Source organism: Poecilia mexicana, unplaced genomic scaffold, assembly GCF_051168715.1.
Source record: "Poecilia mexicana isolate PSO_F unplaced genomic scaffold, ASM5116871v1 scaffold_13, whole genome shotgun sequence".
Classification (NCBI taxonomy): domain Eukaryota; kingdom Metazoa; phylum Chordata; class Actinopteri; order Cyprinodontiformes; family Poeciliidae; genus Poecilia; species Poecilia mexicana.
This window is the reverse complement of record NW_028263382.1, coordinates 27,123,207-27,150,208: the sequence shown is the minus strand read 5'-3', so window position 1 is coordinate 27,150,208 and position 27,002 is coordinate 27,123,207. Positions and strand designations below refer to the sequence as shown.

The following is a 27,002-nucleotide window of genomic DNA, read 5'->3' as shown; positions in this document are numbered from 1 at the left end:
AAGTTATGTGTGCTACGTGTTTATCTGTGCATCTCTACAAATGCCTGAAAACATGATGTTCTGCAAGGGGACGGGTTCTGTGTCCCAGAGATGGACGTAGTTTGTTGCAAAATGATAGTACAGACCTCAGGACAAAATGATTGTGATCAGAGGCTCAATCTCAAGGCGTTAAATTAAGAAGTCAAATTTCTTGAAAGTCACATTTGATATACACAACATTTTTATAACAATTTGATTATGCTATAAAATGGCATCATGTTCCTTAAAAATACATAATACTGCCCCCTTAAACTATTCAAACATAAATATATATGAAAACTTCTACATTTTAGGAAAATAAGAACTACTTTTCTAGATTATTATTCAAGCATTTAACATACAGAAATAAAGTGACCAAAAACATGTCAAGTTCAGTCTGATTTAATAAAAATAAAAGGATTATGTGTCATTTCTACAGCATATTTATCCGTATGCAGTAAGCTCCAGGTGTGTTTTCGACAGTCCAGCTGCGTTTCAGAGTCGTTTCTGTCACTTTCGCACACAGCCTCCCTCTGAAAGTCACACACTCAGCTGATCTCCCCGTCTTTGTCCCTCTCTGTGTGACTTCCTCCTCCGTTTCCGTGTGAGAGCCGGCTTATGGAAATGTTTGGAGTGCACACAGTTCTTATGAAGTCAGGCGGGGGAAGCTCTCTCTCTCTCTCTCACTTATCTACAGGCATATGCAAAGGGCAGCTAAACAAGAAGACACACACACACACACACACCCACACACACACACACACACAGAGCCGTGTTATTGTTTACACACATGCACTCCTGCACAGTCACACAGAAAACGCTGTCACATGATGGAAGGTGTGGCTCTTTGCTTTTCTCTGCCCGCAGGTTTGCTGGGAGACCAGTTTCAGCAACAGAAAACTGATCTCAGGTCAGGAAATGCTGATCAATTATTTATTTAGCCAACTTGTGCCAAGATCCACCTCTATTTTATATGTTATGTCTGCGGATGAAGGTTTTAAATGCTTCCTGAGTGAAGACACCGACTTCCAGCTTCAACAACGCCTATATCGTTTATCAGACTCATAAGTTGTTACAGTCTTCTCTTTATCATCAGTCAGAAGAACCAAACTAAATGACAGAAACGGGAAAATGCTTCATTAAAATTCTCTCTTTGCACATTTTTCTACTACCATCACGTCTCCACTGCTTCTAAAAGCACAAAAAAGAAAAAAACAAACAAACAAAAATGATGTTTTCTTTCTTTAATGTCTCGGTGCCTTGAAAACGAGCCGTTTTTGTTTTTAAGCCGTGTTTCCATCAATGTTTTTTTATGTGCATTTTAAAATAAAAGGTTGATGGAAAATAACTTTCTTAATTTCAGGGTAGAAAAAAAAATAGCAATAAACAAAAAAATATATATGGCAAAATTACAATCATCAGTGCTGCTTTCGTTTATCGGTATGTGGTCAGATAAGAAATCCTTCCTCGTGAAATGACACATCGGATCTGCTGCAAGCCCGTCAAAAATATATTCATAGCTCCCCGAGGAAAGATTTAATGACTAAAGTTTGTGACATTACATCATCTGAGTAAATACAGACTAAAATTTCTGAAATCTACTCTCTGTTTACCTTGTAGCGTCTATTTGAAAAGACGCCTCAGCCAACACTTTCACGTGATTCAGTCGATTTCTTCCTCTTTCTTTTACCAAATAACCAAAATAAATGAGATATTTCAGTTGTCCCACAAGAGCTGCCCGGCCCTATCTAAACAACAGATTGTCATGGTAACCTGCGACTCGTAAGGAGCTTCATGCTTCTCCCTCTGCTGCCCGTCACAGGGGCTAAAGGTTGGCTGATGACACCGAGCGTCCGTTCACAGCCAATACGACGGCGACCGTCGTCACAACAACCGGACAGGCTGGGATAAACGACTGACGGCACGAGAACGGTAGAGACGGAAAGGAACGGACCAACTCTGCTTTCAGACTAAACGGCAACTGTGACATTCCCGTGTAGATCAAGCACATCAGCATGTTTTATTAGGATTTTATGAGAGAGACCATAATAATGTTGGACAAACATGTAAAACGGAAGGAAAACCATATGTGATTTTTTTAGTTTTTACCCCGAAAAATCCAAAAGATGTTTTGTGCGTACAGTCCCCAAAATCAGGATCTTTTCCTGTAATTTTTACCATTTTTTGGGGGGTATTTCTCCACCACTAGTTTTTCTGTACCATTCCTCGTTGTGAAACGGCTCAAAAATAAGTCAGAATTAAGTCAATGAACACAGAATTTTAAATCTCAATTAAATTTAGGCCCGTCATGTAGCACATACACATTCTGTGATCTGAAACGTTTCTAGTTTTGGCTGTTAGCGTGGTTACATACAGGAAGGTGAACCTCTGCACTCGACTCAAGTCTCCCAACACGTTTCCATGATATTTACCTCCATCCATCTTCCCAATCAACCCTGACCACTGGAACATTGGACAGCCACAAAGCATTTAAAATGTCAAAAAGAAAATATTTCCAGAGGTAATAAGCGCCAGTCCTCCTCTGGACATCTTTTCTGTTCAGATACTGTCATAACTGTGAGGGACAGCTGTCTTTCTGGAGTGGACAGTGTCTCAGAGGAGCAGCAGCTGGAGGGAGACATGACAACAGAAATCCTCATATGGGTTTGTTTTCCATAAGATTCCTCCTTTCCTGGCTTGCTTGATGAAGCAGTACAGTTTAAGAGAAAAACTTCAAGCAGAGGGTGACACTCACACACACACACACACACACAAAAAGGGAAAGGTAGGGTAGGAAAACGGAGCGAGTTACACAAACAGAAACACAAACAAACTGAATGGAAACAGAAACTGAATGACTTAGCTCCCACTGTGGCTCTGTGATGTAAGTCATCATCTGCTGCCCCCAGATTGTCTCTGTGCTGCTAGTTAACACCACCTGCACATGTTCAATCATCCAGCCTCAGGTTTTCCCTCCTGACGGCGTTTCTTCCAGATCGGCTCAGCGGATGGCTTTGAAACGTAGACATAAAGCCTCCGAGAGAAAGGAGGAATAAACAAGCCAAAAAAAAAAAAAAAAAAAAAAAAACGACCTCTGGGAAATCGTGGCTTTTAAACGATGCACTATGAGCGCTGTTGGAAATGTTACCTCAAAGTAGGCTGAGAGAAATAACAAGAAATGTAGTTTTTACAATCCCTAAAGCACAAAACCATGTGTTGCTAGCCACATATTTCGCACATTCTCATTATCGGTAAACCTTAAAGCTAACATTAAATCACATTATTATTTTGTGCTACTTGATATTAGTAAGAAATGTAATCCTGTTGGTGATAAAAACATGACTAGCAAATAATAAAAGGCTAATTTGGGTTTATTAAAAACGTAAGTTAGCTAGCTAACTAACTTTAAGCAGCTAGCTAACTAACTTTAAGCAGCTAGCTAACTAACTAAGGGGAATAAGAAAATGCATTTAATTCCATCTCAATGAAAAAAAGTTATATTTCCCTGCATCTTGTTTTACCAATGAAACAACTTAGTTTTAGTTTCTAAATTACCAGAAAATTTTAATGCCCTTCTACAACCTTTTAGGCAGCTAGTATCACCAAATATAGCGCACCAGTTCAGGCAGTTCTTTGAGATACTGATATTTTGTGTACAGTAAGTAGTAAACTGAGCACTGAAGTGATCAGTTCAGACTGGTTATGGATTAACGTGGATTAATGTGGATGACTCCACAGCAAGACTGAAACTGGAGGCACAGAAACCTCCCTATTCAAAGGAAAACTCTGCAAACTGTGGGGATGCACAATACATCGTAGCCAACATCGGTATCGGCCGATATTAGTTTTTTTTTAGCATATCGTATCGGTAGGATGAATAAAACTGGGCTGATATTAACAACCAATATTTATTTTTTTCTTGTTTTTGAGGGTCAGAAGAAGCGGTTGATCATGTTGTATTGTTTGGTCGTGTGATAGCGATGTAGCACCATGGAGTGAAGTCAACAAAGTGGTGATGAGCTGTTTGTCCCACTACATGTTTTCCTTCCCTGTTAGGTCGTTATTGTAAATAAGAACCCATTCTTAATAGGTTTCCTGATTAAATAATGGTTGAATGAATGAAAGTGCTCGTTTTTTTTAAGGTTTCAAAAAGGTAATGAAATGGATACAATGTAAATATCGTTTATCGGCCGTAGCAGCAAAATCTATATCAGATATCGATATCTCCCTAAATTTTCACACCGGTGCATCCCTAACCGTCAGGAAAGCAGCTCTAGCAAAATGATTTAGCGAGTATTAGTAGAAGTATGCAGTTTTAGTTTTGTGTGAAGAGAAAAATTACAAGTAGCTAAATGTTAAATAAACCAAAAACTGAGGCAGAGAAATAAGCTAGGGCTGATTCAGAGATTAGACATCAATATGGGAGCATGTCTCTCATGTCTATGGATGTGCCCTCACTTTTTCACATGACTGCATGTATTGATCAGCTATCAGAAACTCTGCAGCCTCGGGGAACAGAGCAGAGCGGGTTGTTTGTCTTCCCTGCTGCTGCTGCCTCCTCTGCCGCTCCTCCCTAAATCCTTGGACTCTGACCCTGTCTGAGGATTGGGAAATGTTCAAACACCCATGGACCATTGACTACTTGAACTTTAATCTCACTAATAATCTCCTGCGCCGGTTAGTCAGTGCTTTGGGAACAGGTGACACGGTAACTCCCGGCCCACACACACACACACACTTTACACAGCAGAGGAATGCAGATAGAGGACGACAGAGCGTGGCCTGAAAAGGGTTTATTACCAAAAAAAACCCCAACAAATCATGCCAGTTCTGAGCAAGTTTCCAAAAACTCATGATGCATGATGAAAAAATAAGCGACAAATAGCTAAAAATGTGCTTTTTTAGCTGACTTAAATGATTAACCGTGGCTCTACAAATATCCACTTCATCTCTGAGCAGCCTAGGCAAAGTGCCACCCTCTTCCTCTCTCCATCTCTCCGCGAGGCCTCGCCTTAAATAAACAATGTCAGCGCCGTCAGCTGAGCTCTGGGAGTGGCCCGCTGAGCCGTCAGCAGAGAGATTTTCGGGCAGGGATCAGCTGATCCAGCGCTGCAGGTGGATGAGTGTTGTTTGAGGAGTGATGATGACAATCCAAACTGGACCATCTTCAGCAAGCCTGTTGCAGAAATATGTTTACAAAGGCAAAGCAAATGTCGCTTTACCTCACTTGAATGTTTTATTTCCTGTCGCTCTATTGCGGAGCTGTCAAACTCATTTTCATTTTAGGCCGTATCAAAAATCCGAATGTTCCTAAAGGGCCGGTTGTGCAAGAATGTATTGATAAGAGCCATTAAAGTGTCAAAATATCAATAAAAAGCTGTTTGTTTCAGCATTCAGTGAGTTTTTCTAGTATTAAATAATACTGAACATCTTTTCACATTGGTCAGTCCAGCCAGGATTTTGTGAATGTTTGTTTTGGAGGGGAAGGGAGTTTGCCATCAAAATCATAGATTTTGTGGCACTAATTTAGGAATATTTGTAAGGAATCTTTAGATTTTTTTTGTGGGGGGGAAGGGGGGGGGATTGTGAAAAGATCAGAATTGGGCCATTCAGACTGCGGAGAAAAAGTCAAATATCAGCAAGTCATGACTCTGGCTGGGCCACTGAAAAGCAGCAAGCAGGCATAAACACAGACAAAATTAAAGATTAGAGTAAACCTAAATGAAAATCTATCCATCAATGTAAGGATATCAGAGATATCCTGGTGTTCATCCCAACACCAAAATACACAAGATTAACTTTTTCATTCCAATCTCCTTTTCTGTTTTTTTTTTTATTCGTTTTGAGCTTCTTAGAAGAAAGCCAAGCTGAAGATTTCATCTAGGAAAGGTGATGTCCGCTCCCACTCCTATTCATGTTGGAGTAAGGAGGAAGTAGATGCATGCAAATGTCTGCGCCACCGAGCGGCACAACGCCGCTCAGTCTTGACCCAAACCGCGGTGGTTAACTTCCACTAAAGCAGTTCGTTTTCACATTTGAGTTGTGTTGTTTAGGAAAAAAGATCCAGTCCAGACTGCTGTGTCATTAACTTGTTGTTATGGTAACAAGGTGTAGAGGTCACAAACCAAGACCGTGACTGGGAGGAAAGGAGGCGGCTGAGGCCTGAGCGCCCTCATGCCCCTATGAGGATCCACTCCTCTGCTTTCCTTCCCCGATGTGTCCCGCTGTCCCGGTCAGAGGGACACGCCGCAGGTTTTCCCCTTGACATTTTCCGTTGTTGTTGTTTAACCTCCACGTCAGTACGCCAGATATTTACATGTCCAGTATCAAGAGAAATGCAACCTATTTTTCCCCCCTAAATGACTGATCTAAAATACAGTCAGTCAGTCCAGAGTTTGAAATGAACTTAAGTATCATGAAATGTTTTTTACTCTGGTTTATGAGAAATCATCAGGCACTAGAGGAGGTCCGTGTGGAACACTGCCGACAGGATTTAGGAAAGAAAACAAAAAAGAGATCCCTCCACCATCATCATCATCAGCCCCCTCTCCCCCTTCCTGTCCGCTGTTGCAGCTGTTGTCAGCCCGACGACAATCACAGCACCCCACGAAGCAGAGATGGGAGGAGATGCTGGCTAAGCTTGACTGAGCAGAGCTTATAAAAAACAAGGAGTCACTCAGAGAGGGATGGTGACTGAACAAAACGACAGGATGAAGCAGCAGCAACAGTGACGGTGTGAGATGAAGGATGGGGATGGGAGCTACAGAAAGAAGGAGCCAAAGAGGAACATTTGAATATTAGGAGAAAGGAGCAAAAAGTAAAGGTTGAAAAAAAACAAAGAAAAATGAGAGGAGAGACGAGGTAAGAAAGGACACAATCTGTGTGAGAAAGACGAAATGCACGGACGAAAAGATGCCATCGTCGCGAAGATAAGAGAGATGACTGGAGGGAAAGCTTTGGTGCTTTTCCTGGCAGGACACACTAAGCCTCTTTGTCTCCCTACGTGTGTGCTTCACTCAAGTTATGATGCATGCACACACACACACAATAAGTGCATAAAAAATAAAAAATAAATAAAATAAAGAACCTATTACAAGTGCAGACTGGATTTAAACATTTCATTTGGGTTAAAAAATAAAGCATCCAATCCTTTGCATGCCTTCGATTTTCCTGCTCTGACACCACAGCTTTAGTGAGTGCGCTCTCCCATGTCATCGATACCTCGGCTTGGCTCCCGCTCCGACCACCACGGGCCTCAGAGGCTCTAATCCCGGGCCGCTCCGCAGCACGGTTTCCCCCCGCAGCCACCAGCTTTGTCGCTGCACAAAACGCAGCTGCCAGATTCGTGTGACCAGGCGGGCTCGCTTTCAGAAGAGATGGCTGCATTAAATTAGCTGTACAAGTCGGGTACAGCTATCTGTGTGTGTGTGTGTGTGTGTGTGTGTGTGTGGGTGGTATGAATATGAGAGAAGTTTTTACGGGTGTGGGAATTCCTCCAGCTTCCTTCAGTCTTCTCGCCTTCCTGGCTGTTTTCTTTTTGTTCAGTAACTGCAGCTTTTTTCATATTATTGCCGTAATAATGTCACACAAATTAGCCTCATGTTAAATGCCTAACCACGATATTTCAAGCACTTACGAAATGTGCCATTCAACCAATTTCATTTGGTCCTGTCTAAGAATATGACTGCTTTCCTAATTATCCCGTATGGTTAAATGGTTAATTAATCATATTTTGTTGGTTCAATTTTCCATGTCTGACATGTAAAATCAAAAAACTATAAAAATCGAATCTTTCTGACAACATGAAGCAAGTTAAAATCCTGATCTAAAGAAACTCAGGAAGAGATCGGAAGAAGCGACTGACCTTTTATCAGTCTGGAAACTGTTAAATTACCATTTCTGAACCACAATGAGAGGCATTATCCACAAAAAAATGTGAAATAGTGGTGCCACTATCACGCCATGAGTGCAGTGGAGTTTCTCTGGGAGCATCAACTAAAGCACTGAATGCTTCACGTCTCGATGAAGGTCACAGTTCAGGATTTAAGCAAGGTCAAAAGCTCAGCAGACCAAAGAGATCTCAAAGTCCCATCTCACATTTGCCAAAAACATCATGAAGATCCCAAAGACTCTTGGGAAATCCACTGCCTACTGGCAAGACAAAAGTGGAACATTTTGAAAGTTGTCGATCTCCTTAAATCGGGCGTAAAGCTAATCCAGAATATCATAAACACACAGTCGGGTTTGGTCTAACAGCTGCTCTGCTCCCTCAGGACCTGGACCTCTGGCTGAAATTCTTCTCTCTAATAGAAAATCCTGAATTAAAATGTTTGGCTAGCCTGCTTATTGGCTTCCCACAAAATTCTGCTCAATTCTCATCTCCCTTCAGTGCTCAATCTGGGCTTTCTCCCATTGAACACGATTTCTCTGGTTGATTTTTAAGCTGGACAATCAGAAGGATGACGATGACGTCAACTATCTGCGGTGTTTAAGGATTGAAGTCTGCCGTGGTTGTAGTTTGGTCCATCGTTCTAAATATTGACCAATTAAAGTTGGAGCAACAGGAAACTTAAAAACATTTTATTGCTGGTGAAGATGTCGTGGATTGGGTAAAATCAGACCCAGTCACTCAAGCATCAACAGAGTCCCGGATCCAGCAACCAATCATTTCCATCAGTAAAAATAGATTGTGACACCATCAGTCAAAATGACGGACAATGCTCAGCTACGACAAATGCCTGATGGCAGCTGCCGTGAGTGGCATTGATGGTTCTCCAGAGCTGTGAGCTGGGGTCTCCAGATGTTGAGTCCCACAGATGCTAAACCACAGAATTCACAAGCCGAATCAACACATTAAACTCAAAGTTGGGCTAATCAAACCACTCAGAAAGAAAGAACCGGACCTCGTCCTACGGGGTTTACAGTTTTACCCTCCGTCTGGTCTGTGGCTCTGCAGGTCCCCCTACACACAACAACAAACTGCTACACCCTTCTTATTCTGGCACCTTTCTGTCAGAACCAGCATTGTCTTCCAGCAGCCTGTCCGTTGATTCAGACCACACGGCCCTCCGCTCGGCCGCCGCTCTCTGGGTGCCAGGCAGCTGCTGCTGGCACTGCTGGCCAACAACAATGACCCTCTAACTGCAGAGTCAACGGCCAGCTGACCACGACGCGCCACTGCGCCCGTCACCGACATGTCCGACTTTGCCTGCAGGACCAGTTCCCAGCATCATGTGGCGTTTATGCATTAGCAGCTTTGTAGCATTTTGCCTCTGCAAGCTGAAACTAAAAAAAAAAAAAAAAAAAAATCAATAGAGTAAAAAAAAAAATCGAGTTGCTTTTCTTGGTCTTATTTTCTGCCCCAGTTGCTCCTCGTTCCTTTGATGTTTTATGGCAAATAACCTTTCAAACGAGCGCTGAGAAGCACACCACCTGTGTTTGCTTTTATACGTTTGGCCAGTCTGCTGACTCAGAGCAGCTCTCCAGACCTGCTTTGCAAACAGGTTTTTTTAGAAAGACAAAAAAAATGATAAGATGTCTGTCTGCTCATGCAAATCTGCCACGATTATGTAATGCGATGTTTACATGCATAGGGAGTAAACCACACATTCGGATAGTAAAAACAGCAGACGTGCTGAAGGTTCACACCAGGCTGAGAGTTTTTAGGTGAACCTGTTCTCCAATGACGTACAGTAAAACTGTGTCAGCCGTCTGACAGGTCCAGTAAAGAGAGCAGAGCATTCCCACTGTTTACTGGTGTCCAATCGATTCCCTATTTGCAGCAGTGGACCGTACTGTAGCAGTATGTGTGTGTGGGCGCTCGTGCGTGTGTGTATTCATCTGTAATAAAGCATTCATTGAGTCTCTGATTGGTGTCAGCGTCTGGTTTGGTTTCTCTCTCACCAATAAGGAGGAAAAATAACCTACTGACAGTGAGGCAAAGTTCACACAGTGGAAAAAAAAAAAAAACAGTTCAAAGTCCTGAACGACGATCGGAAGGGTCATAAACTCTTATCGCAACACCAAACGCTTCATGATGTTTGAGATCAAATGTTGTCAATAAATATAAACCAGGCAATAAATACTTTTTACTCTTCTCCCAAAATTCCTTTAGCGGAAACTTATCGTAGCCAGGACGTAAAAAATCCAGGTGTTTATATTGTGGAACGAATGGTTTCAATTGCTCATTATTCAAGGTGCGTCTGTGTAAATCATTAAGCAGAACCAGACAACACTGAGACGGGTAGGCACAAAACCACACTTCCAAAACAAGTTGGGACATCGCCTCAATTATGAATACGAACATCTTTACTTGGACCAGGGTTTCCCTCAGTGTATTATAAGTCTGGCGGGCCACCAGGCTTTACTTGAGCCCCCACCAGGCTAAGCATTGCTTATTTATTTAGGTCTTTTTAAAATGCATGCATTTTTTAAGACTTTATAGTTGGTGTTCAGGTATTAATCTTTCAGTCTTTCAATAATGCATAATTATCAAGTGATATTTTCAAATTTCCTGTCAACTCTAAACATTTTTTAACTCAAAAACATGACGGATCGCTGGATGAATGACTGCCTGAGCGCCCAAAAACACCTGGCTTACCAAGTTTTCTGGGGGAAACCTTGTGGACCCTATTTCTATTTAAAAGGAAAACTTTATTAAAATTTCTGTTAAAAGTTAACATGTTTATTACTTATGCTTTAGCTTAAAGTCACAAACATACCACTGTAGGAATAAAAAGCCATGACAGTTGCCTGTAATACCCACATTATTTGGGGTAAATACAACAGAATCCCTCTGCTGGCTTATCAGGGGATTCCTCGTTATCTCGTACCAAAACATTCTCAAACTCCTCATCCTGCAGCTCCTACATTATGTCTCCAGCTGACTTGAACACGAATGAGCATAACAAGGGCCGCAGTACATAAAGACATAGATAAAGCCTGCAGCCTGCGTTGAGAATGTTGGCCTTAATCTGAAGCGGTCTCACTGTTATAAAGAAAAATGGTTTGACCTCCTCTCCTAACTCACCCTACGCTCTCCTCTTTCCCTCCATTCATCCCTTCCTCCTCTTCTCTTCTGGCCCGTTTCCCTCCTGAGCCTTCAGGGATTTTTTTTTCCCCTACAACCACTCCTCTTCTGCTCCACTCCTCTCCCCGTCCGGCCTCGGCTCCATCCATCTCTCCGCTCAGTCATTCACAGCCTACAGTCGACCCTCGCTGCATCCATCTCCCATTCTTCACCGCTCCTCTCCGCTCCCTCACAGTGACTCCAGCCATTGTGAGCCCCGCTCTCTTTCTCTCTGTCTGCTCTGTGAGAATGGCCTCGTTGTTGCTGTTGCGGTGGTGCAGCGTGTGTGTGTGTTTGCGTTTGTACATGTGTGATGGTAGAAGTCTGAGATCTCTGCCCTAAGTACAGCATGTCCTGCTGCACGACCTTCACCCACACTCGGTCCGTCATACATGCTCCCAAAACGACTATAAAAGACATCGCTACCAAATCTAGAACAATGACAGAATCTGAAGGACTGTGCAAAAGTTTTTACTGCCCACTCATTTGGGCTACGATTATTTTATAAAATCGATTATTCTGACGATTAATCAAATAAAAACAATTGGCACATTCTGCAGATCTTACATTGGACCACTTAAAGCAAAAGTATGCAACTTTTAGAGAAAAACTTTATATATATATTTCAGATGGATAATCTGTGAACACAAATTTGCTTCCCCTAATGTTAACGACCAGTCAGAGTGAAAAGGTGGGTCTTGGCGCTGTTAATCACAATCTCATGTGGCGCTGCTTGTCCTTCCTCCTTTCTCTCTTGCTCTCTGCTATCTCTACAGCTTTTCCCCATCAGCAGATCTTGTTGTGAATGCTAGGCTAGTTAGCGTAGCCACCAATGACAGAAGCTAAACGGTTTTCCTGAGACGTTAAGTTGCATCTCTGCTGTTGGCACATTTAGCAGCAAGTACATGAGGATGAGTGACAGCGTTAAGACCCTCCTCCCAGCTCTGATTGGTTGTTTTTAGTAGAGAGCGGTGCGTTTCTTCAGACGTTGATTGCAGCTCTACGGAGCTAAAAAAAATCACCTATTTCTTTAGGGAAGAGAAACTGCCATTTATGCTTAGCTAACAGCGCTAAATGCTAATCTAAGATGCTTAAAATCTTATCTAACAATTTAGTCACAATTTTGTGTGTCTGTGATTTCATACAAATAAATAATAACCACTCAAGACTGAACAACTAAGAAAAAAAGCTTATTTTATACCTGTGTTGGTCACAAAGTTTAAAGTCAGCTACAACCTCTACAACAAATGCCAATGTTTTCACTTTCATCCACATTAACTGATATCCAGGTGACCATTAACACATGCACACATTCAAAAACAAAAACACAAACAGAGGCCAGACTGAGTTTTATTTGCTTTTCTACCACTTTCATCTCTAACACTCCTCATCGGTGTAAAATTAAAACCAACTGAGCCAGGATTATCCCAGTCAGACCACAAACAAGAAGAAATGCTTCAAGACTCAACAAATGTTTCCTTTTATAACTGACTGTTCACAGGAATAACATTTACAATATCTGCAATGTAACTTAGTATCCAAATGCACAAATGAAAAAGGACAAACTGCTGCTGCCAGCCTTGGCCAGAATTCTCTTGCAAAACAGATTTTTATTTTTTATTTTATCTCAATGGGATTTTCCTGGTGAAATAAAACTTAAATAAAAAAAAAAATCTAGAACATACCGGTTTAAATGGTAGCTAAGAATTGACACTGGTGTAAAAGACACAAACCTAATCTAGAGCTGGAATAAAGTTATTTTTCTGTTATAACAACTTCAAATAAATAATATTGTCTTATGATTTGGAACACTGAAATCTAAATATTTTTCAAGAAAAAAGATTAAGCCAAAAAAAAAAAAATTTACAATACTAATAAAAACAAAACAAAACATTATTTTAGGATAAAATGTTAACAAATCAGTCGATTTATTTTAGTTACCAAATTAAAGATAACGATTAATATCACTTCCTGTTTGATTTTACGTCGTTTGTATGCAGAAACACAACTACAAGTGTTTCTCTAAATAAGATGTATCCCAGTAAGACACACAGTTATCCTTTACTGTCCTGTCTGTTGACCGTGTTCGATAGCAAATTTCCATTTGAAAACTGCATGCGCTGCCTTATATCTCTGCTCATAAAACCCGTCCGCCCCCCAGGGTCAAAGATGGTGTGATAACAGCATTCCCAGTATCCAGCCCAGTTAGTCACAGTCTCGGCCTCTGCTCTGTCTCTGTGGGGGATTAGCAGCCGGCACTGGCCACCGCTCTAATCCTTTCCTCAACAGACTCACTCTCACGTTCTCACACACACAGTCGGACTTTTCTCTGACAGCAACCGCACACCGTATCTTGGCCTGCTAATCTGTTAAGTAGCTATTACAGCACTTGTGTGCAGGGCTTTTGCTGGTGTCGTCGTGGCTATGCTTTGATACTTCAGCTATGAAAGAGAAAAAAAAAAAAAAAAGAGGACAAAAATCAATGGAAATTAATTTATCCGATCTGGTTTGTAATGAAAACGCTGGCGTAGTTAGCAGGCCAGCTGTGAGACTCCGGGGTCGGTCTATTCAGAGGATTGTTAACTGTGTAAACACCGCCTCCATTTGAAGCTGCTCCAGCTTCAAATGGAGCTGGAGCTCCATTTGAAGCTGGTAATGTCAAAACAGCAGGTAATGTCAAGCGCTCTTTGTCTTTATGTTTACGGTATTGGCCTGCACATCACAGGAGATCCATGAAAGTGCCACTTACACAAGCTCACTTGTTGCAGCAAGGGGTTTTACCCAACATGAGCTTCAATATTAGAATAAAGCCGTTTCTGTCTGTTGGGCCTGTACATCTGTAAGAGCAGGCAGCCAGCTCAGATACGTCCCGGCGGGAGTCTAGTTGTTTTGTTGCACTAGGTCGTCTTGTCACCTGTATCATCTTACCTGCAGATGACTCACTGCCTCTACTAATCTCTAAATAAACTGGCACTGAGCGCCTTTTTGTAATGAACAGCATTATAGCTCCTCTACCGTACTAAGCAGTGGGCTTGGGGTTATTTGCCACATATTCATCCATTATTTCATGTTGATTGCACCTGGACTTTTTGATGACAAGCTGCTCGATCTTAGCGCGACGTTCCAGCTAAAATCCGAGCAGAGTTTAGGAAAATCCACGTTTACGTTCATGATTGGAGGACAGAAAAAGGGCCTCTTCTTGATATCAGACCCAAGTAATTACAGTGGACCCTCACCTATTTGCATTTCTGTATTCATGGATTCAGCTGTTCAAGGATTTTTACGTGGAACGCAGCTCAAATTGTGTCAGAAATGTGTCTATTTGTGAATTTTTTCTTAAAATATTAAAAAGAAAATGCTGCTTGGAAAGCTACAATAGCTAGCCGCAATGCTAGTTGACACGCTGGCGTTTGGAAAGCAGCCAATCCAGGAGCGCTATTCATGTTCCTCTGGGCTGATTGGCTTCTTTGTGAGCTTCTTTAGTAGTGCTAAGATGGGTTCCAGTGTGCATATTAAGGTATATTTACTAAAATAGACATTTATAAGCGCTTTTAGAGGGGGATTCAAGTATTTGTGGATTCTATGTTGTAATCTAAACAGTGTTTAAAAGGTCCAATATTTGCCTGAGCTTGGAGACCTGGTTTTCTTGCGTTGCCATCCTCCTCCCTGTGCATGGTGGCAAAATAAACACTGCTTCTCACCCAGAATTGTTTCCACAGTTCTAGCCATTAAAAATGTTTTAACTCATTATATAGTCATTTCCTTACAGATTATGTCAGAACCTGTGAAGATCAAAACAAATCTGACTTACTTGAATGGTATGTTCACTTCTCTTTCCCATTTTTAAGAGTGGATGAGAGGAACGGCAATTTGTCTCATGTCGTATTTAGACTCAGGGGTGATAAATCTTGGTGATAAAAATGAACACAACAGTAAAACGTGTTTTAAAAATCCTTTAGTTATATTTACTTTATTGGAATTGTTGAAGGTTGAACAAGAGTGGTTTTGAAACAATTATTGCTTAATGTGGATTTTCCCCTTCTAAACAAATAAAACATTCAATTTTTTTCATAATTCTGTGTAAGATTCTGCTATTGTTGTGATAAAGAGTTTATTTATTGTGAAGCTTTCCCACACCTTCACTGGTTCTAGATACGGAGGAAACCTGCAGTTCAAAGGCAGGGAAGCGACTCAGGGTCTGCAGACCCATTTGCTGTCGAGCCTCTGAACAACTCAAACAGTCCGTGTGAAACTGCAGATGTTAAAAATTTCCATGACACTCAGCGTACTGCCGAGTCGTCGCTTAGTTTGATACAAAAGTACACAGAACTCAAAGGACAAAACCAACAAAGCTGCTGTTTGGTAAACTGCTGATTCCAGCAGCTGGACGCCGTGTTGCATTTAGTTTGGGTTAGCGGTAACTCGTCATTAGAGTTACCAGTTAAACACTGTAAAGGTGTGGAGAAAGGACTGACCACTGTTAATATTGGTCACACATCCTGTGACTTTGCAACTCAAACCTCAGAGTATATTTGAGGAGATCTTTTTTTTTTTTACTAATAACCACACAAAATACAACATATATGTGGAGTGGAAGATGAATCTGAAAAGTGTGGCTTAACAAAGCATTTATAACCATCGTTAATCAAGTTGTCAGATTTCCTAAGTTAATTTGTCCCATGTCCCAAAAGTTGGCCATTTTACAGATTGAAAACAAGATTTGAATCATTGCTAAAATGCTCTTTTACTCACTTAGGGATTATTATTGCTCATTTTATGATGTGATTAACATACATTTCTTAAAATTAATGCTGTTAACATTTATCTAAATGATCTATTTTCTATTCTATACAAGCAGACATCTATCCTGTGACTCTATCTATCCTTTCTATTTACTTAAGTTGTCTTTTGGAGCCAAGTTAAGCAGACTGCAGCCCTCTGCTCTGACAAACCAGAGGTTGCTCCAGCATCGGAGCGACAGGTAAGGGATGACTCAGGGGCCAACGACCTGCCAGCAAACAAAGATGCCATGACATCACTCCCAGGCAGTCACGGCAGTCAAATTATCTCTGTTACACAGTCAGACACTCATCTGCCGCCGCGAGCCGAGCAATCGGCGGCGCTCTGCACAAACACACAACTATTAACAGACCGGGGGGACGTGGAGCGAGATGGGATAAATTTAGAAGAAAGCATCTGGACCGTGCTGAAAATAAGAATCCTTTGTTGTGTTTAACAAGGCTTTAAAGCCACGTTAAGTCTGGATAACGCATCACGTTTTGGTCATTATTTTTCATCCTTTCGGGCGCCTTCAGCCTGTTTACTGAGCCAGCTGATGGGAGACGGAGGAAAAGCTCGGGGGGCCTCGAGCTGCTCTGTAGCTGCGCTGATGCCAAGTCGTTGGCGGTTTGAAGGGGACACCTGAGACCGGCGCACCTGAACAATGCGCCAAGGTGTAACCCTAAACTTAGACGTACCCACTGTTTATCCCCCACGCTCTCCTTCTCCTGTTCTTTCCCATCGGTCTCCTCTCATACGGCTCCAAAAGCTTGTTTCACTCTTCATAACCCGATCTATTCCACCCGGGTATTCTGTCAATCTCCTCACTCATTGGCTCTCTCGTCTTCCCATTGTTTCACCCTCTGGGCATCACCGATGCATCGTGGGTGTCAGACAGAATGTTATGGTTCAAACTGGATTTTCTCCCATTTAAATCATTCAATTCTCTATAGGGTTGAAACGATTAATCTAATTAATCATGACTAGTCATGATTAATCAATTATTGAAATAATCGTGAATTAATTTGGTGATTGATTAATTGTTAACTGGAGGATACAGACTAAAAAACGGTCGTTTGCCAAATGAACAACACAGTCGGAGCAGTAAAACCTTCTCTATCCGTCTTTTGCTATCCATTTATTAACAGAAAAAATTAACTGAATCGACAGTATTTGTAGCTGCAGATGCATCCTTTGCTAAATAATCAAGCAAATGAAATCTTACGTTACTGCATTTAAGCAACAATTTTATTTTCTTTTTTAAAAAGGGAAATAAATTATTTGCTCATTTGACTCATACATCTCTAATACTGTGTAATAAAGGCTTAAGTGGTTAAATGAAAAGTCTGCAGAATGTGCCAATTTCATAATCTGATTAATCGATTAATCAATTAATCTTCAGAATAATTGATCAGGACTAAAACAATCATTAGTTGCTGCCCTAGATCTCTACCTGCGACATTCCTCCATTTCATCTGCAGCTATTTTCACACAGGCAACACTTTAACTTAGAGGAATGGCGTTTTATACAGCAGCTGACAGCGGCTAGCAGTGGTATGACTCAGTGACTCAAAAGGCAGCAGCCGTGTCACCATGGAAGGGCGTCTATATGGAGTTGTTGCCAAGGCTCTGCCATCAAATGCAAGTATGATTCTGCATTTTGAATCTGCGCAGGGAGGAAGGAAAATGAATAAGATGGAAGAAGTGTGGGTTTAAGACCAACTAAGCCTTCACAGGCTTCTGTTGTCTCGCTGTCTGAGCGGTCTTTAGTCAGCATCTTTCACACTCCACCCCTGGAGTGACATGTCACTCCAGTCGAACAGGCGCCCTGCAACACCTGCACAGACACCCTGAACCACGCACTTAGGACTCTCGTTCTCTTCTTTTTTTGGTGCTCCAACAACTGTAACTGTGTCTTTAAACAGCAAGTAGCACAAAGCACCAAAAATAGCCCAGCGAGTTGCAGAGCAGATCTGCTCTCCTTGAGGAGGGGAGGCAAGAGGAGGATGGCGACAGAGAGCAGGAGGAGGTGCAGAGAGAGAGAGAGAGGAGAGATGACAGGGAGAAGATGGCAGAGAGAGACCAGTTCTCCAGGATTTAGGCCTCCGTGCTGTGATTAAATTCAAGTTTCTCCTGCAGTGTCAGCAGTCAGCGCCTCAAACAAAAAAAAAAAAACAAAAAAAAAAGTTGCATAGCAACATGAAATGATCATATTTCAAACAACGTCATGAAAGAATAAGCAGAAAAACGTAATGGTTGCAGAAATCAAGTTGACTGAATAAGTCGTTTCTTGTTTGCGTTAAATTATCTCCCACAAAGGAACCTGATGTCTGCCTTAGTCGTAGCTACAAATCAAACACCTGTGAGGCAAATATTGTGGCTTTCAAAACTGTTCACACCTCAATTACAATGTTGTGGTTTTTGTGTAAAAAAAAATTACATCTTGATAAGCTCTTAAAAACTTGCTTTAACATCATTTGTTACGTCTATCCTTTAGGAATTAACTCTGTTGAAACATACAGCATAGAAATTGCAATAACCTGGTTACATAATGCTAAATTAATATCTTGCTGAGCACATTTAGATCTAATTTCAGCCTTGAGTCTCCTTTAGTATGATTCTATCAGCATCCCATTTTCTAACCAACTGATTTTGCCCTTTTTAAGCCTGCAAAGGTTTTTCTATAATTGCCAGATTGTGGGGACTTCTCTCGGTCAGAGCATATTATCTGTCCATTTTTTTCCTGGACTCTAGCGTGAAACTTTTCAAGACTTAAATTTGTCTCAGATAAAGTTGTTGCATGATTTGAGTCATGCGTTGCATTAAGATTTTGCTTTAAAACTGACTAGTATTTAAAAGGCTGCTAAAGATTTTATCCAAAGTGACCAAAGTTTAGAATGAAAGGAAAAGTAATCAGAGAAGGTAATTCTGCCACCACCATTTTACTGTGGGTTCTTGGTGATAATTGGTGCCAAACGTCCCATTTGGAAATCCCAGTCTGATTTCATTACACCATACAATTTTTCTGGAAGGTTTTGGGAGAATTTAGCAAAATCTAGAAGTTGCTTTTGGAAGGACAGGACCATTATTTTTACCATACTCCTTCTTCCAGATATATAAAGAATACAGAAGATTGTGGTCATGTGTGGAACACAATTAATACTAATAAAAATTAGAATTAGCACCTCATTTTGTATAAAAGTGCGACTCTGCACAATCCAAATGACCAGTTTACATCTCGTCTTTTCATCAGTGAGTACAAATGTCCAATTTTAGCAATGCTGCATTTTCGTAATCTTCTCCTGACTGATACCTTGAAGGCATCCAATCGACTCATGATACTTATACATCTTTTTCTAAATAAAAGATGCATGAGTATCTGTCATAAGAATCCTCCTTGAACTAACTTTCATCATGATAACATTCATCAAAATATTCGAGAAGAATGAAAGCTGAAATTAAATAAAAAGGTATTTCAACAAAGTAAAAGAGCCATTTTTGGAGTTTTTTGGGGTTTTTTAGAATTTCCCTTCATTAAAATATATATTTTTTTGTTGTCCAGTTGAATTGTACGGGATAAAATTCACCATAAAGATTGATTAAATTCTGAAATTATAAATTATGGTTTCACTTTCTTAAAATCACCCAAACCTTTTAACAGCCACTGTGGATCAGAAAACCACCTCATTATGCAAGATTACTATTATAATTATCAGTAAATGTGAATCTCAATATTAACAGGTTGTGGGAAGTGTCTTTCTTCATACTTTCAACCATCTCATCTGATAGAAAAAATAAATGGCACAATGCAAAGTGCTCTTATCTCAAACTCCCCCCAGAAAACAGCTTCATATACAAACAGTAAAGAGCTGAGTCAAGCTGTGCTGCTCTGGGAGAGAAACAGAACAAATATGTGCTTTATTCCTCCACTACAAATGATAATGTGATGCGTAGCAGAAGAGTCTTGTAAACTGGAATTTTCTATTTTCCAACCCCCTCGATACAACAGCTACGAAAGGCAAAATGTTATCAGTGTCTGAGATTATATCTGGAAGACTAAAGTCCAGTTCTTTTATTGAGAGAGCAAGAGAGGAGGCTGTTTTCCATCTTCATTTAAAACTACATGATAAAAACATTAAGCCGCCATATCGCTTCACAATGCAAACTACGTTATAAACATCACCACATTTCCATGATTTTCTAGAAGTGATTGTTTCTAATCGCTTCTAGATAAAGAATGTGGAAATCTTTTTTTTTTTTAGCAAACTAAAATCATACATTGTACAACTAAAAGTGCGATCAGGAAATAAAAGTAGCATGTCACTCAACATACTTGGATAAAGAAAGTAAACATCTGTCAGTCAACTGACCAATGATCAGAATCAGTCAGTTTTTTCCAACTCAAGCTCATCAAATATGGGAAAAGATTTTATTCCATGTTCATTCGATGGATTGAAACTTTAAAAATGTTCTACTTTTAAGGAGAATTGATAAAAATCCACAAACAGAATGTTCTTTCTGTGCTTTAGCTTGATTTCAATAAAATAAAAGGTCAGAGACATGCCTTCATGTAAATAGTTTTTAAAGATATTTGGATTTGCATGTTCTCCCCATGTACTCCCAAAGTCCAAAAGTATGACTTTTAGGTATAAATGTGTGGTTGTTTATCCTGAGTGTCTCTGTGTTGCCCTGAGATGCCGTTACACATTAAAATTACACTTTATACATCTGTTGTGTATAATAAGAAGTAGCCTTAAAGGCTTTTAACTATAGATAATGGTTGTGAAGACTTACACAAAGCAGTGTGATTGTACAGCTGTCAATTATCAAATTCAATTATATTATCAGATTTACTGATGCTCTTTGGAGCCAACAGCCCCAACTGTGGATTTATTGTCGGGGGGTTGAAGATGTCATAAACTAAGAGTTACAGTTTTTAACACATTTTCCCTCCAGATAAAGTTAAAGAACACAATAACTGTCCATCTATCTTGGTAAATGTGACTTTGCAAAAGGTGGACATGCTTTGAACCAAAATCAGTCGATATCCTTTAACCACTAAATAGAGAGCCTCTATCTAAAAGAAGAATTACAGCACACTATGAAAAAGCTTGGTGACAAGTATTTTAACTGCAGTGCATTTCATGTTAAAGATATGGAGTAATGGCAAGAGAGGTCAACAAACAAATTTTATATTTGTAATGAGCCAAAATCCCTTTTGGTCGTTGCTAATCTCATCAGTACAGATTATTAAAAGTTAAAGTACTTACTATTGCTGGACTTGAGGTCTCTGTGGATGATTGGTACAAACGCCTGGTTGTGCAGGTAATCCATGCCAGTGGCAATCTGCACGGCCCAGTTCACCAGAACCCTCGGGGGAACATTCTTCCCAGCCAGTGCACGGTTCAAAGCCCCTCCTCTGGCGTACTCCATCACCAAGCAGAGGTTGGGTTCCTTCAGGCAAACCCCGCGGAGAGCAATAATGTTGGGGTGACGAAGCATCCAAAACAACCTGGCCTCCTGCCGCACGCTCTCCGCTGTGACACTAATATCCTCATCTGGATCCTGCCTGGCAGCCTTCACAGCCACCTCCTCTCTCCGCCAAACTCCTTTGTACACCTTCCCGAACCCGCCGGCTCCTATCACCTCCTCCAGGGTCAGTTCTGAGAAGTCAATCTCCAAGGGGGAATCACTCACCCGAACCGCCACCAGGCTCCCGACCTTCAGCTGCTGGTAACTGGCAGCGTCTCCTCTGGTGACGTAGTTACTCGGAAAGATACCCACCTTGTCCTGGATCTTTCCTGTCCACCAGCCCTCATCCCCAGACACTTTGGAGTCTTTGGAGAGGACCTCGAGCAGGTCACCGCGTCGCAGGGTTAATTCCTCGTCTGCCGTGGCCTCATAATCAAACACCGCCGTCCAGTAAGGGTTGGGGTTTTTAACCCCGCATCGGCGACCAGGATGGGAATCTGGAGAGTCCGAGGACGAGACGGTAGAGGAGTTCCAGCTGGTTCCGTTCTCCACCTGCACGAACGGAACGGGGGACATTGATGGTGGAGGGGTCATGCTCGGGGGCATGGAAGAGGAGGAGGTAGTGGTCGAAGAGGACGGGGGCCCAGGCCGGACGAGGCAAGGGGGAGGCGGTGAGCAGCAGCCCCCGCAGCTGGTGCAAGACAGCTGCGGGGTGGCTGTGCTGCTTGTTCTTCCGTATGGATTCATGGCAGCCTCACTGCTGTTTGAAGCTATGGGCTGGCCCTGTGTCAACTCAGGCACGAAATCCTCACAAGGCCCATGGACTGAGACAAAGTGGTCTCGACCAGCCTGAAGGAGCCCAGATCAGGGGATCTCCCCCCTCACTGCATCTCATTTATGAATTTGTGCTAAATCGTACAGTTGCAACACAATGCGCAAGTAGCAGGTATTGCCAAAAGGCAGGTTCACACAGGGGTAATGTACTTCAGGTCAAACAATGACAGGGCAGCAGGGCAGATCCATGACAGGATTTCCTAGAAAACGGGTTGTTTGCATGGACTGATGAGTCTTTTGAAAGCTGACACAAATTCCCGGTAAATTAGAAAACAGTAGGTATTCATGGCTACTTATATTAAAAAAAACGGATTGCCATCACTGTGGTTTTGCATTAGATGATGCAAATAGCAAATATTTAGTGAAGGATGTGCACAACTGTGAAAAATTCATTCCTAGGTTTTAGGAAACGTATTCAATAAAAAAAATAAAAAATAAAATAAAAATCTGAGCTCAATTATGACCTTGGAGATTTTCGTTCTTGGCTTTAGTTTGCTTAATTTCAGCCAATTAAAAATGAACCCCGAGAGATCAGAGGCAGCTTCACCAGTTGCTGGCGTGACAATGAAGCCACAGCTGACTGTCAGATTAATTTCAGTAAGGAAAATAAATTATTAGGCTGCCAGTAACAGCCAAAGCAAGTGCATGAGCCGAGTGAAATCCTCTGTGCAGGAGGGGGGTTCACATTATTTCTCATCCAGCCGATGCACCTCCCCCGCCAGCCGTCTCCATGAATGTGGGTTGCTTTCTCCTCTGCGTTGAAATATCCGCGGATATCTTCGCCCTACATCTCCACGAGCCGGTGCGGGCTAAATCCTATCCACGCATGGCCACCTCGTTAGCCGGTTAAGCGTCCCTGAAAGGCTTCAGACAAAGGGGCCTCGTCCATTTTAATACAGCTGAGCGGGGATGAGAGAGACGGGCCGACGGCTGAGTGGCAGCAGGTACTCAGTGACTGCTGCGGGGCAGTGAAGTGGCACCATGTTCAGCATCCAGAGCAGCCTGAGCGCAACAAACCTGCCTCCGTGCGTGCGCAGCGGCCTGCATCAATCGCCTCTGCTGCTGCGGGGCTACATTAGGTCTGCTGCAGGAGAAGTCCTTCTTCGCTGGAGACCGATAAATACAAGCATTTATCATTATTGTGTCACGTTCAGGGGAAGAATTGCATGTTCGGCTGTGACGGAGGCTGTGTAAATATCTTCTTTAGCAGAGATGGAGGCTGTCACTCGGTTCAGTAAGGTGGAAAATATTGTCAGCGAAGATTTGCATGGAGCTGGCTGAGATCCGAGTCCACTGTAGCCATGTTCTTTTCTAAATAATAATAATAATAATACAAAATATTCTAATACGTGTATGACGCGTCTTCCGCCTCTGACTTCTTTATTTTATCCTGAAACGTAACCTGGACACTGAAGGCAGCAACATCCACAGAAACAGTCGCAGGGGCGTCTTCATTAGGATCCGAAACCCCAATTAAATTCCGAAGGAAATTAAAGCGGTCATTGCCGCTTAGTGGGTGTTTTCATTCCGGAGCGTTTCACCGTATCCAAGCGGGTTTTATCCTCCAAATAAGGCGTAGACTCCACTATTCCGCTCCCGAGCTCGGAGCTGTCAGTCTGTGGGCTGACTTTGCATCCAAACACACCGGGCAGTGGCGTGCACGTTCACGGGAGCGAGCGCTTCCGATGTTTTCGATCTTCAAGTCATCCGGATGGCCGCTGCTTGCGTTTTCATCTGTAGCCATCCCTTCTCCGTGCGTGTGCAAATCTGCAGTTCACCTCAGCCTGGGCAGAGAGGGCGGTCCTGTAAAAATAATGAGAAACGGTGCTGGTGCATTGTGGGTAATGTAGTTGAGAAGGTCTCTCTTTCTGACCTACATCATTTTGGCAGCTGATACAATGACATAATTAGCAATATTATGTTTGTATTAACCAGGGATTGATAACACTGAAGATATAATTCATTCGTTCCACAAAATAATATTCAAATTACTCCACTATAATATGGATTGCATTGTAGTGCGTTAAATATATAAAAACATAAAAATGGTGCAATATTTTCATAAAGCTTGACAAAAATATATTCAGGTTTAATTCACACATTTTCTGTGATTCATAATGACTGCACAAGACCTAATTTATGAATGTAATCAACGTTTTTTTTTTTTTTTTTGAGGATGTTGTAGTTAAATTAACTGAATTGAATTGACACATATTACCCTCTAAAATGTCTTGATTATTTTAAAATATACAATCAAACAACATCAAAAATAAATTAACATTTTAAATAAATCAAAATCTGACCAATGCTAGCGCTCTGGAACTTTTATGAATCCATACTGCTCCCTGGTGTGTTTTTAATGAAATACAAGCATTGTGTATAACTCCAGTTTCTTACTAACACGCTTGAATGATGCAAGTTATTTATGTCAGTGATTCGATTCAACCAGTGAAACCTGCATTGCATGTAGATTTATTACACACAAAGCAGGGGCGGATCTACTGGGGTGGCATGGGGTGGCAGTTGCCACCCCAAACAAGAGCCTTGCCACCCTTGTTGCCACCCCAGCTAGCGACAATGAATTCAATAAATAGTTATGGCAAATCGGACATTAAGCGCATGAAACTCTTTTTTTCCGACAACATTGAATGCAACACAATGTAACCTGACACCCACTGCTAATAAGGGCTTCAGATTTCACAGGTGAGGAAAACGATTTAAGTTAAAGAAAAGATTGAACAAGTGAGCAGTGGGTCAGTTATACTAGCCTAACTGTTAGCCTGTTATTGACTTTGATAACCTTAGCATGTGCTGCGCAGTTCGGTGTGTTTTGGTTCCGTTAGCACTAAACAACCCGCCCACCAAGTCATCAGTAGAACAGCTGTTTAAATCAGCTAATCAACCACCGCGGTGATCAGGCGAAAACTTAATAATAATCACAATATAGACAGTAAGCCTGACAACATAAAGCAACAGACTGGATGTTCTGTTTTAGTGTTTTTGCTACTTTTTGTGTGGGAAATGTTTGCTTTTTGGTTTTGATTCCCCTGATCGGTCATCTGTGCTCTAACTGGTCGTTGAGCTGTTTGCCGGTTGCCATGGCAACGGGTCGTGCGTAGTACCGACATACAGAGCGAGAAAAGGCGGAATAGAAGTTGTTAGAGCTATTTTTTCTTTATTTCTTTATCCATTTGAATTTTGTTACTTTATTCTTAAATTTCTATTTTTTGTATTATTTACAGAGTTTATTTGTAGGTTGATAATTGTTGATTTTATTTATTTATTGTTTTATTATTTTTCTTATTTATTTTCTAAATTTAGACAGGAAGTAATGTGGCTCAATCCACTTTCTATAAGTGCAGGGGCCTGGTGAAGGACCAGCAGGCATTTGGGTTTGGGGCCGATGTTTTTTACCAGAGCAAGAGTGGTAGCATGAGAACAAATGAAAGTTTGATCTCTGTAATTGTTTGGTAAAAGAGGAAAATAAATCACCAAGAACAATCAATAAGTTTGGACAATGAACCTTCTTTTGCCCTTGTCGAGAAACATGAACCCAGTGTCTCGGAAGTGGCTTGGTGGAACTTTTATTGGATGTTTGGCTTGGCAAACAATCAGAAGTGCTTATGTCTAGTTTGGTTCTTCACCTGTTTATCAGCTTTATTGTGGCGCACTGCAGCCGCTGCAATTCCTAAAAACAAGTGACAAAAACTGAACTAATCCCCTGTGTTTGCAAAACGTGGTGATATTTATAACAGTTGTCAAACTACGGCTCCTACAGCATATTTAAAATAAAATGTTTGACCAATATAAATAGAAATTCGCCCCTTCTTGCATCTTGACAGAACTAACAGAAACTAAACTGTTTATAGATTTGTATCATGGACAATTTATCAAACATCAGTTTTCTAATCTTTATTTTAAGTTGTATTTAATAGATATATCTAGTAACAAATGATGGCGATACTAATATTTTCGTGACAGATTTCTCCTTGTCCTGTATTGGGATTAAATGGTTTTCTGGACACAATGAATCACATAGCAACCAATAGGCGCTGTCCAGTCCAGTAATACATATCAATTAGCAGGAGTATGAAAGATGTAAAAATAATTAACTATACTATATTAAGAAATTGTATTTAAGCCTCTCAGTGCTACATGAAGATCATTTTGAAACAATGCAAGTTAAAAACAGTATTTCGTGTGTGTGTGTGTGTGTGTGTGTGTGTGTGTGTGTGTGTGTGTGTGTGTGTGTGTGTGTGTGTGTTCAAAAAAATAAAGGGAACATTTCACTTTAATTTTGTGTGTGGCTCCAAATCCAGGCCTCCATTGGTTAATAAATTTGATTTCCATTGATGATTTTTGTGTGATTTTGTTGTCAGCACATTCAACTTTGTACAGAACAAAGTATTCAATGAGAATATTTCATTCATTCAGATCTAGGATGTGTTATTTGAGTGTTCCCTTTATTTTTTTTTGAGCAGTGTATATATATATATATGTGTGTGTGTGTGTGTGTGTGTATATAGTATACACACACGAAATACTGTTTTTAGCATATATATATATATTTATATATCGGGTCCTCTACCAGAGGACCCGAGCTCAGAGGATGAAAGAGACCACCCGCGGAGGGTGAGAAGGGAATTTATATATATATATATATATATATATATATATATATATATATATATATATATATATATATATATATATATATACAGCCACCCCTGAAAAAATTTCTGCTCCCCTCTTGCCACCCCATAAATATTTTTCTAGATCCGCCCCTGCAAAATTAACCTAATAGTCTGTTTTTATGGGAGGAAACCGGAGT

The 27,002-nt window shown here is 41.1% G+C and overlaps 1 protein-coding gene across 1 annotated transcript in view; it reads right to left on the bottom strand.

Moving 5' to 3' along the window:
- Positions 1-23,953, bottom strand: part of map3k10 (mitogen-activated protein kinase kinase kinase 10) — a 34,788-nt gene extending 10,835 nt beyond the window's left edge. Inside the window, exon 1 of the mRNA XM_015002633.2 lies at positions 21,136-23,953. Coding sequence (XP_014858119.2) covers positions 21,136-22,084 — 949 coding nt within the window. The 5' untranslated portion in view covers positions 22,085-23,953. The remainder of the gene's footprint in view (positions 1-21,135) is intronic.
- Between the last annotated feature and the right edge of the window lie 3,049 nt (positions 23,954-27,002).